The sequence below is a fragment of the Hibiscus syriacus genome, unplaced genomic scaffold (genome assembly GCF_006381635.1).
Source record: "Hibiscus syriacus cultivar Baekdansim isolate YM2019G1 unplaced genomic scaffold, ASM638163v2 tig00110201_pilon, whole genome shotgun sequence".
NCBI classification, from domain to species: domain Eukaryota; kingdom Viridiplantae; phylum Streptophyta; class Magnoliopsida; order Malvales; family Malvaceae; genus Hibiscus; species Hibiscus syriacus.
The window spans coordinates 2,170,874-2,180,261 of NW_024062624.1; the positions used below are offsets into that span (position 1 = coordinate 2,170,874).

The 9,388-nt window shown below is 34.7% G+C and overlaps 2 protein-coding genes across 4 annotated transcripts; one reads left to right on the plus strand and one right to left on the minus strand.

Moving 5' to 3' along the window:
- The first annotated feature begins 316 nt into the window (after positions 1–316).
- Positions 317–1,504, plus strand: LOC120218678 (splicing factor, arginine/serine-rich 19-like). Its single transcript, XM_039215584.1, has 2 exons — positions 317–651; positions 949–1,504. Exons 1-2 carry the CDS (start codon positions 442–444, stop codon positions 1,138–1,140), a joined length of 402 nt encoding a protein of 133 aa, XP_039071515.1. The 5' UTR covers positions 317–441; the 3' UTR covers positions 1,141–1,504.
- A 473-nt stretch (positions 1,505–1,977) lies between these two features.
- LOC120218842 (ras-related protein Rab5-like) lies at positions 1,978–4,113 on the minus strand. 3 transcript variants are annotated; one of them, XM_039215741.1, is made up of 8 exons: positions 3,955–4,113; positions 3,621–3,698; positions 3,370–3,537; positions 3,172–3,220; positions 2,996–3,069; positions 2,578–2,671; positions 2,359–2,481; positions 1,978–2,164 (listed from the first exon to the last, which is right to left on the minus strand). In XM_039215741.1, the coding sequence occupies exons 1-7, from the start codon at positions 3,991–3,993 to the stop codon at positions 2,384–2,386; spliced, it is 600 nt and encodes a 199-aa protein (XP_039071672.1). In that variant the 5' UTR covers positions 3,994–4,113; the 3' UTR covers positions 1,978–2,164; positions 2,359–2,383. The 3 variants fall into 3 exon arrangements, with proteins under 3 accessions (XP_039071672.1, XP_039071673.1, XP_039071674.1); XM_039215742.1 differs by having other exon boundaries at positions 3,951–4,109; XM_039215743.1 differs by lacking the exon at positions 1,978–2,164 and having other exon boundaries at positions 2,390–2,517; positions 2,555–2,671.
- Positions 4,114–9,388: the final 5,275 nt, after the last annotated feature.

A 9,388-nucleotide genomic window follows, 5' to 3' on the forward strand; every position in this document is an offset into this window, starting at 1 on the left:
CTAACATGATAATTGAATTAAATGTCAAATTCAGATATTATAATGAATAAAAAGAAGTTAGGTTTAAAAAAATATCAAATTCAGATAATAAATAATTAAGTACAAAGAATTATAGGTTGAATTTGTTTAAATCCAATATACTAATCTAAACCAATTTGGAACTGTTGAATTTAAAATGGCACTGAATGCTAAACAAACCTTAAGAAAGAACTATATACAAACAGGTAGATTGGGCCACTCATGGTGTAATATAGACCCATAAACGCTTAAAGGGACCCTATATGTTAGAATTATGGGCTCTGGCCATTGGGGATTTAGGGTCGACTGCAGACCTACCGAACCGGGACGAGCACGAGTCACAGATAAGGCGGTTAATTTGGTACTCGTTTTAACTTCAGTTTTTTTTTTCCTGAGGTAAATGTTACCACCAAGAAACCAATCATGGCATCTTCCATCTGTCTATCCGTATTGCCACCTTCCAAAACCCTAGCGCCGGCAACGTCCACTGCCAAGAGCAGCGGTTGCAGATGCTCCCTCGTCGTCTCCGTCTCTAAGGGCCATCAACGGGCAATGAGAAAGAGGCTTCAGGTGGTTTGTATGGCTCCCGAGGAGGAGAAATTGACTCGTCGCAATCCCCTTGATTTTCCCATTGTGAGTTCCTTCTCTGTTTATTCATCTATAAGTAGTTTTCAATCGCCTTGCTTTGCTAACGGGACAGGGAAATTCCAAACGACTGATTTATGTGTGTTTAGCTTTGTGAATAATAATAAAAAAAAGGCTCGGTAGGATTTTGTTGGGATGGGTTTTGTTTGATTGATGGATAATGATTAGATAATTCAATCTTTGGAGAAACATGTTTCTTTGATAAATATGTTATGTTTTTCTCGTTTGGTTATTTATTTTCATAGATAGTATGATTAAACTTGAGCGCCTCGGTTTACATGGCAGGAATGGGAGAGGCCAAAACCTGGGCGTAGACCCGACATATTCCCTCAATTCAGCCCTATGAAAACACCATTACCGCCACCAATGCCATATGACCCTCCTGAAGAGGATGAAGAAGAGGAAGAAAAGAAAGAGGAAGAGGAGGAAGAACCTGAAAAGGAAGAAGAACCCGAGAATCCCGAAAAGCAGTCCTGAGAAACAATAGTTAGTACCTCGCTACTACTTCAATTTTGATGTATTAAATTTCCAAATTCCAATTATGTGATACTGCTTCATATATTGAGTGGATAAGATGTCACGGCCATCTATTTTAGAATATGGTGTTGAGTGGTATCACCATATTCGAATTGAGGGGATTGTGCATGCATCTTATTGGGATTTAGTCTTATTTAGGTTAACTACAGGGAAATTAAGTCCGAGTTCCTGATTTATATTTTTGTAATCTGCTACCATTTCCTATATGAATATACTCGTTCTTGGTTGTTATGTTCTTATTCATTTGTTTTTGGGACTACAAATTTATTGGGAGCATGAGATTCAATGTTGGCAAATTCTGAGTTTTAGATTGACTGCAATACTGCAATGCAAGGGTTATGAATTTTATGGATGCAATTCAATGAGATGTTTGAACTGTCTGAATTTATGTGGCCATCCCTTGACTTGCTACATGGGAAAAACAACCCCCCTCAAACTCAAAAAATAATTAAATGAAAAAGAAAACAATCCACCGCTGGACCCTTGTGCCCAAAGAAAACAATCCACCACTGGACACTTGTGCCCCACCAACCAGTTTATATTACCATAAATTTCCAATCGATTGTGTGTTAAAATTCGATAGTGCACATACATGCTTATATAATTTGCAACTTCTGTACACATTTTTTTATGGACACAATCATGAGATATAGATAAAATTGGATAATATCTTATAAGTTGATATGAATTATGACATTTAATATCGAATATAGTTATTAATATCTAGACGTCATTGGACATGAGCATTATTAAATCAGTATTCAGTCATTTCTTTACAGCGAACCTTTATTCATTCGGAGTTCCATGATCATCTCCTAACATAAAATGACGGCACTTGAAATTGACAATAAAGTTGGAAAAAAAGAGAGACAAAAGCTGTTTTGTGTTTCAACAGTATACATACAGCCGATATTCATCGAAGCAAATTCCACTAGATAACAGCTTAATCTTCAGTTTCGGTGACCTGCAATGATTTCTCAACCTGTCAATCAATGAGGCATAAAACAATATTGCTTGTAATTAAGGCGAAATGTATAGATCTTGATACTGGTAGATGAATTTTCCCTCGACTGATAAACCATGTTCCCAGATTTATTTAGATGAAAAATGATTTCTTTTTCCTCCGGAACTTAGATGTCAACAATGCAAATCACATACATGTATACAGCAAACCTTCATGTCATCAGGAGCAACAGAAGAGCCTTCTTCCGCTTTCTTGCGGTTGGATATGCAATTTTATTCCAGTCGTACGAGAAGGAGTAGCTTTTGCCAACCTCTTTGCTGCAAGAGATCGTGTGAGCGTAAGAAAGTTCAGAGGATGCCTGGGGATTGACATCATATAGGAAGAAAACGACTTATGAAACACAGTATCATTACCTATTTCGTAAAAGAGTTCGTTGACATTCTGTGCAGTCTTTGCGGATGTTTCGAGGAAACTCATGCCATTTTCTTTTGCATATAGCTCACCTTCCTGCACAAGACATTACAGCTGATTTAAACATATACAGGGGACATTCAACTTTCTTCTAGTTTTAATGTTTCCCTCGTCCCTGTTCAGGGCAATAGTAATATACCCTTCCTACCATGTAGCATTAGCTAATATAAAAAATAACACAGTATAGTTCATATTTTCATAATATTGTCTTTGATGTAGTAGTATGCAAGTATGTAACAATGTACAATATCAAGCAAATTTTGTGATATCCTAGCATAGAAGAAATCAGCCTAATCTGCAATCTTTTCGAGTTGCAGAACAAAAAGTAGACAATCGATTCGAATATCATATTACATATACCTCATTTCCCACTTTTCTCTTCTCTTCCAAGTCAACCTTGTTTGCTACCAAGAACGTTATCAAATTCAGATTTCCTGAACCAGTGTAATACGAATCAAACATGCTTGAATAATTAGTTCTGAAGCTCAAATTCAAACAATCTGAACATTTAAGATGTTTAGATCTTTGTCAATTACCTCGTCTTTGCAGTTCCTGAACCCATTTTTTTGCACGCTCAAAGGACTCCTTAAATACCAATCATCATTTGATCATAAGGACATCCAATTACAAAGAAAGAACGAACAGTGACATTAGTTACTAAGAGATCTATGCTTAATCATGACCAAATAAACATGTTCAAAAGATAATATTAAAGAAGTTTAACAGGAAGCTACCGAGCTCGTAATATCGTAGACCACAACGGCAGCTGCGGCACCACGATAGTACATAGGAGCCAAACTATGGTATCTCTCCTGACCTGCTGTGTCCCATATATCAAACTTAATGGTGGCCTCGTTTAGAGACAAAACCTGAGTGAAGAAGGCGGCTCCAATTGTGGATTCCTGCATTGCATTCACACTTACATTAGATATATATGCCCTTATCATATCTCAAAGGAAGAAAATAGAGTAAAATGAGAATAAACCTGATAATCAGAAAATTGGCCTTTGACGAATCTCAAAACCAAGCTTGTTTTCCCTGTTCCCATGTCCCCAAGAAGTACCTGCAAGAAAGATAAAAAAAGATTTCTCCATTGATCTCTAGTGAAGCTCATGAAATTAATTCAAGTATTGTTGTCTACCAATACTTCAAAAGGGGGCATTTTGGGTTTGCAAGAATATGCTTGTTTGACTCATTTTCATGATAATTAATTTGCTTTAGCCATCAGGATCGTGTTTAAAGTGGAAAAGGAAAGCAATTAATTTTGTGAAGAATATCTTTCCTTTCTTAAACGAAAAATAAGGGAAAGACATACCCACCAGCTTGGCTTGTATGTTCTTGTTACTCCTCCTTGCCATTAACGATTTGATCAGAATTCCCAGGAAACAAAGAGAGAATTAGAGAACTCAAGAGGTGGAGAAACTTTGGACTAGAACAAAATGTGTTGAAAAGCGAAATGGCATTACTATAAGATAACAAGAAGAAAATGGCTAGCTCCGGAGACTTTTTTTTATTGCTTCCAGGTGAGTATTATAGCCAGAACTGGAAGTAGAAATGCAGTAGAGACCTAGAAAGGTGGTCAAACGTGAGTGGGAATAGCAGTTGCAGAGACCGGTAGTTTTGGCAGTTGACTGGTAAGTTAGGTTTCCATTGGCATGTGCTTCCAGGTTTAGCTGGCTCTCTTGTTCTTTAAGAAATGCAGCGACGTTTGCTTTGGATACAAATACAAGGATCATCATCATCATCAATATCAATGTATCAGCGGGATTAAGCAAAGCTGTTGTTGACTTAATCAATTTATTATTTTTGGATAATCGATAAATTTTGCTACCGATAGTAGGAAAACTGCTACATAAGATTAGCAAAAACACAGAACCACTACTTTATCTCTCAATTGCTATATCCCAATCAATACAAAGTTTATTATTTATACCTCCCTGCTTTATCAAAGTTCCACTAAACCTCATATAAACACTATCTTTAATCTCACTGATCAGATCAGCAGTAGTCCTCAACTAACGCGCAATAACTCTATTGTTCCTCTCCCTCCAGACATGGTAAACAAAAACACTCCATACAATCTTCAGAAAGACAGAAAGAAAAGTCCTTCCCTCCGGACTTCATCAATTTAGGATTAACGGGATCTTGATTTTTCCTTTTTTTTTTCTTTCTATACGTATTTTTCTCGTAAAGTGCTCGACTTTTCTTACCATGTAGATGGGAATGGGTACGAGGAAGAACATGTCTATTTTATCTATAGTCTCGATTTTTATTTGATTTCAAACGATATTTCAACCCACTTTGAATTTTATGGTAAAAATATTCTTCTATATATTAACTTTAATATATAAAGAATTATTATAATTTTTATTTATATATACATATAATGATATAATAATAATTATATTAATTGGATCAGATTTATATATCTTAAACTCAACATCAACTCTATTCTTTCATCAGTTTAAACTCATATTTAAAAAACTAATTATAAAAATTGAGATATTTTAACCATCCCTTCATGAATAACATGGACGCCAATGTGAAATACATTACCTAAATGGACCCAAAATATATGTTTTGCCAACGAAGACGAGTAAGGTTGAAATAACGAAGGTGTTCCGTATGCATGTAAAAATTTTGACCATTCTAACTTCAAATTTTACAACAGTACGAGTCAAAGCAGAACAACTTGTTTCCCTTTATTTCGACATGTCCGGCAAGCGAACGGAGCATCATGTACTGTAATGAAAAAAAGTAAAACTTAGAATTGTCAACTTGAATAAAAAATATTTTAATTTTCCTACAAAATTGAAATTAGAACATAAAATTCAGTTTAAACAAAAAGAGAGAAACAACCCCCCAAAAAAAACTTTAAACTCCTAATATATATAAGAAGTAATGATGCTTTAGTCTTAGTCCAATTCCAAGAGACATTTCTGCAGGAAAATACTACTCTTTTAATTCTAAATTAACGGCTTTTAATTTTATAAGGAGACGAAACTTCAAAATAAATATTTTTTTCGTATTATATCAAATAATGTTAAATCTAAAAAGTAGTAGTATTTATCATAATTATAAATGTAAAAAAGTATTTAGTGCGATCAATATAGACGAGAAACACAATCGAAATCAAAAACCAGTATTCAAGTATAATTCAAATCTGGAAACTCTGGTCAATGTTTTATGCTTTTACGTAGCCGACAACGACGACGACGTGTGCGTTCGTAGAAGGATCACACACATGATTTTCTAGAACTCTTCAACTTTTTCAGGAAATTGCTCGCCTAACTCACAACTCTCACGATATATTAATTAGATCAAATTCCTGGCAAATTCATCAACACCCTTCTCCTCTTCAACTATTCCTTTTCCCCCGTCTCTCCTGTTGAGAAGAGAACAAAAACCCAGAGATTACTTCGTTGATTAATAAGTATCATTTTTTTATTCCGAGTCGAAGATGAGTTCAATGAAGTTGCATAGTGTTGCAGCCATGGGGTTGTTGTTCATGGCATTTTTGCAGTTGAGTTACGGGCAAAGCATGGATTTGTCGCCTGCACCAGCTCCAACCAGCGATGGCGCTGCAATTGATCAAGGGATTGCTTATGTTCTTCTTCTACTTGCTCTCGCACTTACCTATCTCATCCATTGATGATCTTATTTTATAATTATTCGTATAATATGAGATTAAAATGATTCTTTTTTTATACTTTTTCTACATATATTCAGTTAGGGAGATTGCAGCAAAGATTTTCCCATCTCTGTATTGTAAATCTTCTATGTGGTATAAATAAATTCGGTTTAGATGATATTCATTTTAGATTTCTTGTTATTTCTTTAAATAAATTTGTAAAAAAACGCACTCAAACAAGTTTTTTTAAGTTAAAATTTTATTAAAACAATAAGTCAAATTTTTATTAATATACTTTATTTTTAACCGATTTAATATTTTCTCATCGTTAAGAGTTTCTTTAAATAAACAATTTCAGTGATAAGTTGTTGTTTTAAAAGTTGAGTTTGAACACTAATATTTAGTGTGTATATATTATTAATTATTAAAAAATATTTTGAACAAATATTTAAGAAAATTAATTAAAGATTAAACATATTTTTCTATGTTTCGAAGATGATATATGATTTGATCCTAATTTATTATCATTTATTAGATACATTTGACAATAATAATAATTTTATAATAATATTTATTTTTTTAAATTAACCATTGGTAATCGATCTATTGACCGACTAATCCATATCGGGTATTACTATAGAGGCAAAGGTGACCCTGTCAGGGTTCGGATCCCTAACTTTACTTAAAGAATCTAGTGTCTCATTCTACTAGACCAAATAGTTGTTGATAAATTTTATTTTTTTAAATGATTAGATACAATATTTTAAATATATATTTATTGAATAATGAAAAATAATATATATATTTATTAAACTTGACTCAGGTACAATTAATTGGCAACTAACTTGGCAAAATTTTCAAAATTATTTGGCAAAATTAACCAACTAGGGTATTGGGAAAAAGAATCTCATATGTTGTAAGGAATTATTCTCTTAATGTATGATATTTTGAACAATAGCTTAAGAAAGATATATGAAACATTTAGTAATTTTTGTATAGTCCAGATCATAGAATAATGAATATCTATTACATAGTTTGGGAAGGTATGAGTATACACCAACCATGGTAGTATGAGAAATACGTCGAATCTTTCATGATCTTCGTAAAGATATTAAGTGATTCGGTTATCTTCTCTTATACATCGTTCATTTTGTCTTGGTCGAAATTTTCTTTTCATACACCTTAGGCAAGTTATTTTTTTCATCACATCATTTGGTTGATTTTGCCACAATTAATGTATATGAATACGGTACAAAATGAAAAGGCTATGATTTCCGGAGATTCACCGGAGGGAACTTTGGTTTTAGTTTTAGATTTACTTTATTGGGATAGGATCTCCTGGTTTTCTCTCTCTTAATGAAGAGTTCTATCTGGTATTTGTTTTTAAAATAAGAGGGTATTATTGAGGTTCTAAGTAAACTAAAAAAATTAAAATCATTTTCTTTACCATATCTCATTTAAAAAAGAGGGTATTATCTGGTTTCCTTGGCACCCTTTTGTTTCTCTTCCTGGCTTTCAACTCACCAATCGTTATTTCATCCATTCTTTTCCTCGATCGCAGTGTATCCCCCCCCTCTATTAATTCCCTTCTCAAGATCCCAACTTTTTTGAAGCACACGATAGATTTGCGTCATTTCAATATCTGCTTCTTCCTCTAATAAAAAAGGTATAGATCATATTCCCTTCGTTTTATCTGTTTGCTATTTTGGTTATGTTGAAACAAAATCAATGAAAAGGAAATCCAGTAGAAGAGGCAAATCGGTTTTTGTATATTTTAATTTTTTTGTTCCTTTCGTGCATTTTTTATGACAATCGGTTTCTGGAGGTTTCTTTTAATACTTTTTTGGTAGAAAATTGTATGTGTATTTTTTTTCTTTGTGTTCGGTTATTGGATGATCGTTTGATTTGCAAGTATTGATATTCACGATGGTTCGATCAGTCTTTCTTTTACGGCGGATGCTGAAATTTGATAAAGCTTTAACTTTTTTTATTCTTTAAAGAAAAACTGATTTGTAAAGTTTTAAACTATTCTCTGAAAATATGTGTTCCCGTGTTAACCAATAAAACAAATATTAGCCAAGTTGTTAAAATGGTTATAACTGCATAGGTGAGCTAGCATAACAAATAGATTCTTCTAGTATGGAGGTTGTAAAAATGATAAATACAGGCTTGTGAAATGAAAAATACAGAACATTTGTATTGATTAACAGAAAAGTTTTACAGTAAATCTAACATGGTATCAGGCTGGTGGTGAGATGGGTGATACAGACGTATCATCGGCGACGCTGCAAAAGATCTTCACCAACAAACGACTCAGTGTCGTCTTGGATGAACACAACTTTCTCTTATGGAAACAACAAGTGCTTCTGGCGGTTCGTAGTCATCGCCTGGAAAAACTTCTCACTGGTGCAGTCACTCCTCCTCCGGCAACGGTGGTTCTGGGAAATGGTATGGTTGGTGAAAATGAAGAATATGAAATATTTGTTGCACAAGACAGTGCACTTGCTTCATGGCTTCTGTCCACTATAAGCCCGTCGATCCTTCTCCACTTGGTCGGAGCTGATACGGCTGCGCAGGTATGGGCTACGGTCACTAAGTATTTTGCCAGCAAGTCGACAACGACGATAATGAATCTTCATTATCGTTTGAAAGCAGTTCGTAAAGGTGAAATGAGCATGCGAACGTTCATATCTCAGGTCAAGAGCTTTGTGATGCTCTTGCCGCGTGTGGTTCTCCGGTGACCGAGTATGAGCAAGTGGCGACCATTTTGAACGGTCTTCCATCGGAGTACCGACCGTTTATTGCTGTTATCACTGCTAGCAGAGAACCTTTCACGTTGGATGGTGTTACGTCTGTGTTGCTTGATGCAGAATTACAACAAAAAGGGTTTTGAGGAGGCTGATAGCTTGGCGATAAGCGCAAATCTTACGAACCTTCAGGTTTCTGACGTGCCGATGAATGGGGTTGTTCCTTCAACTGGATCGTCTCCTAGTTTTTCTGCTTATTGCCAGGGTGGTCGAGGTCGTGGTAAGCCTCGGATTCAATGTCAACTTTGTGGGAAAATTGGTCACTTAGTGAACCGTTGCTGGTATAGGTTCGACCAAAATTTTCAAGGGGTCTCT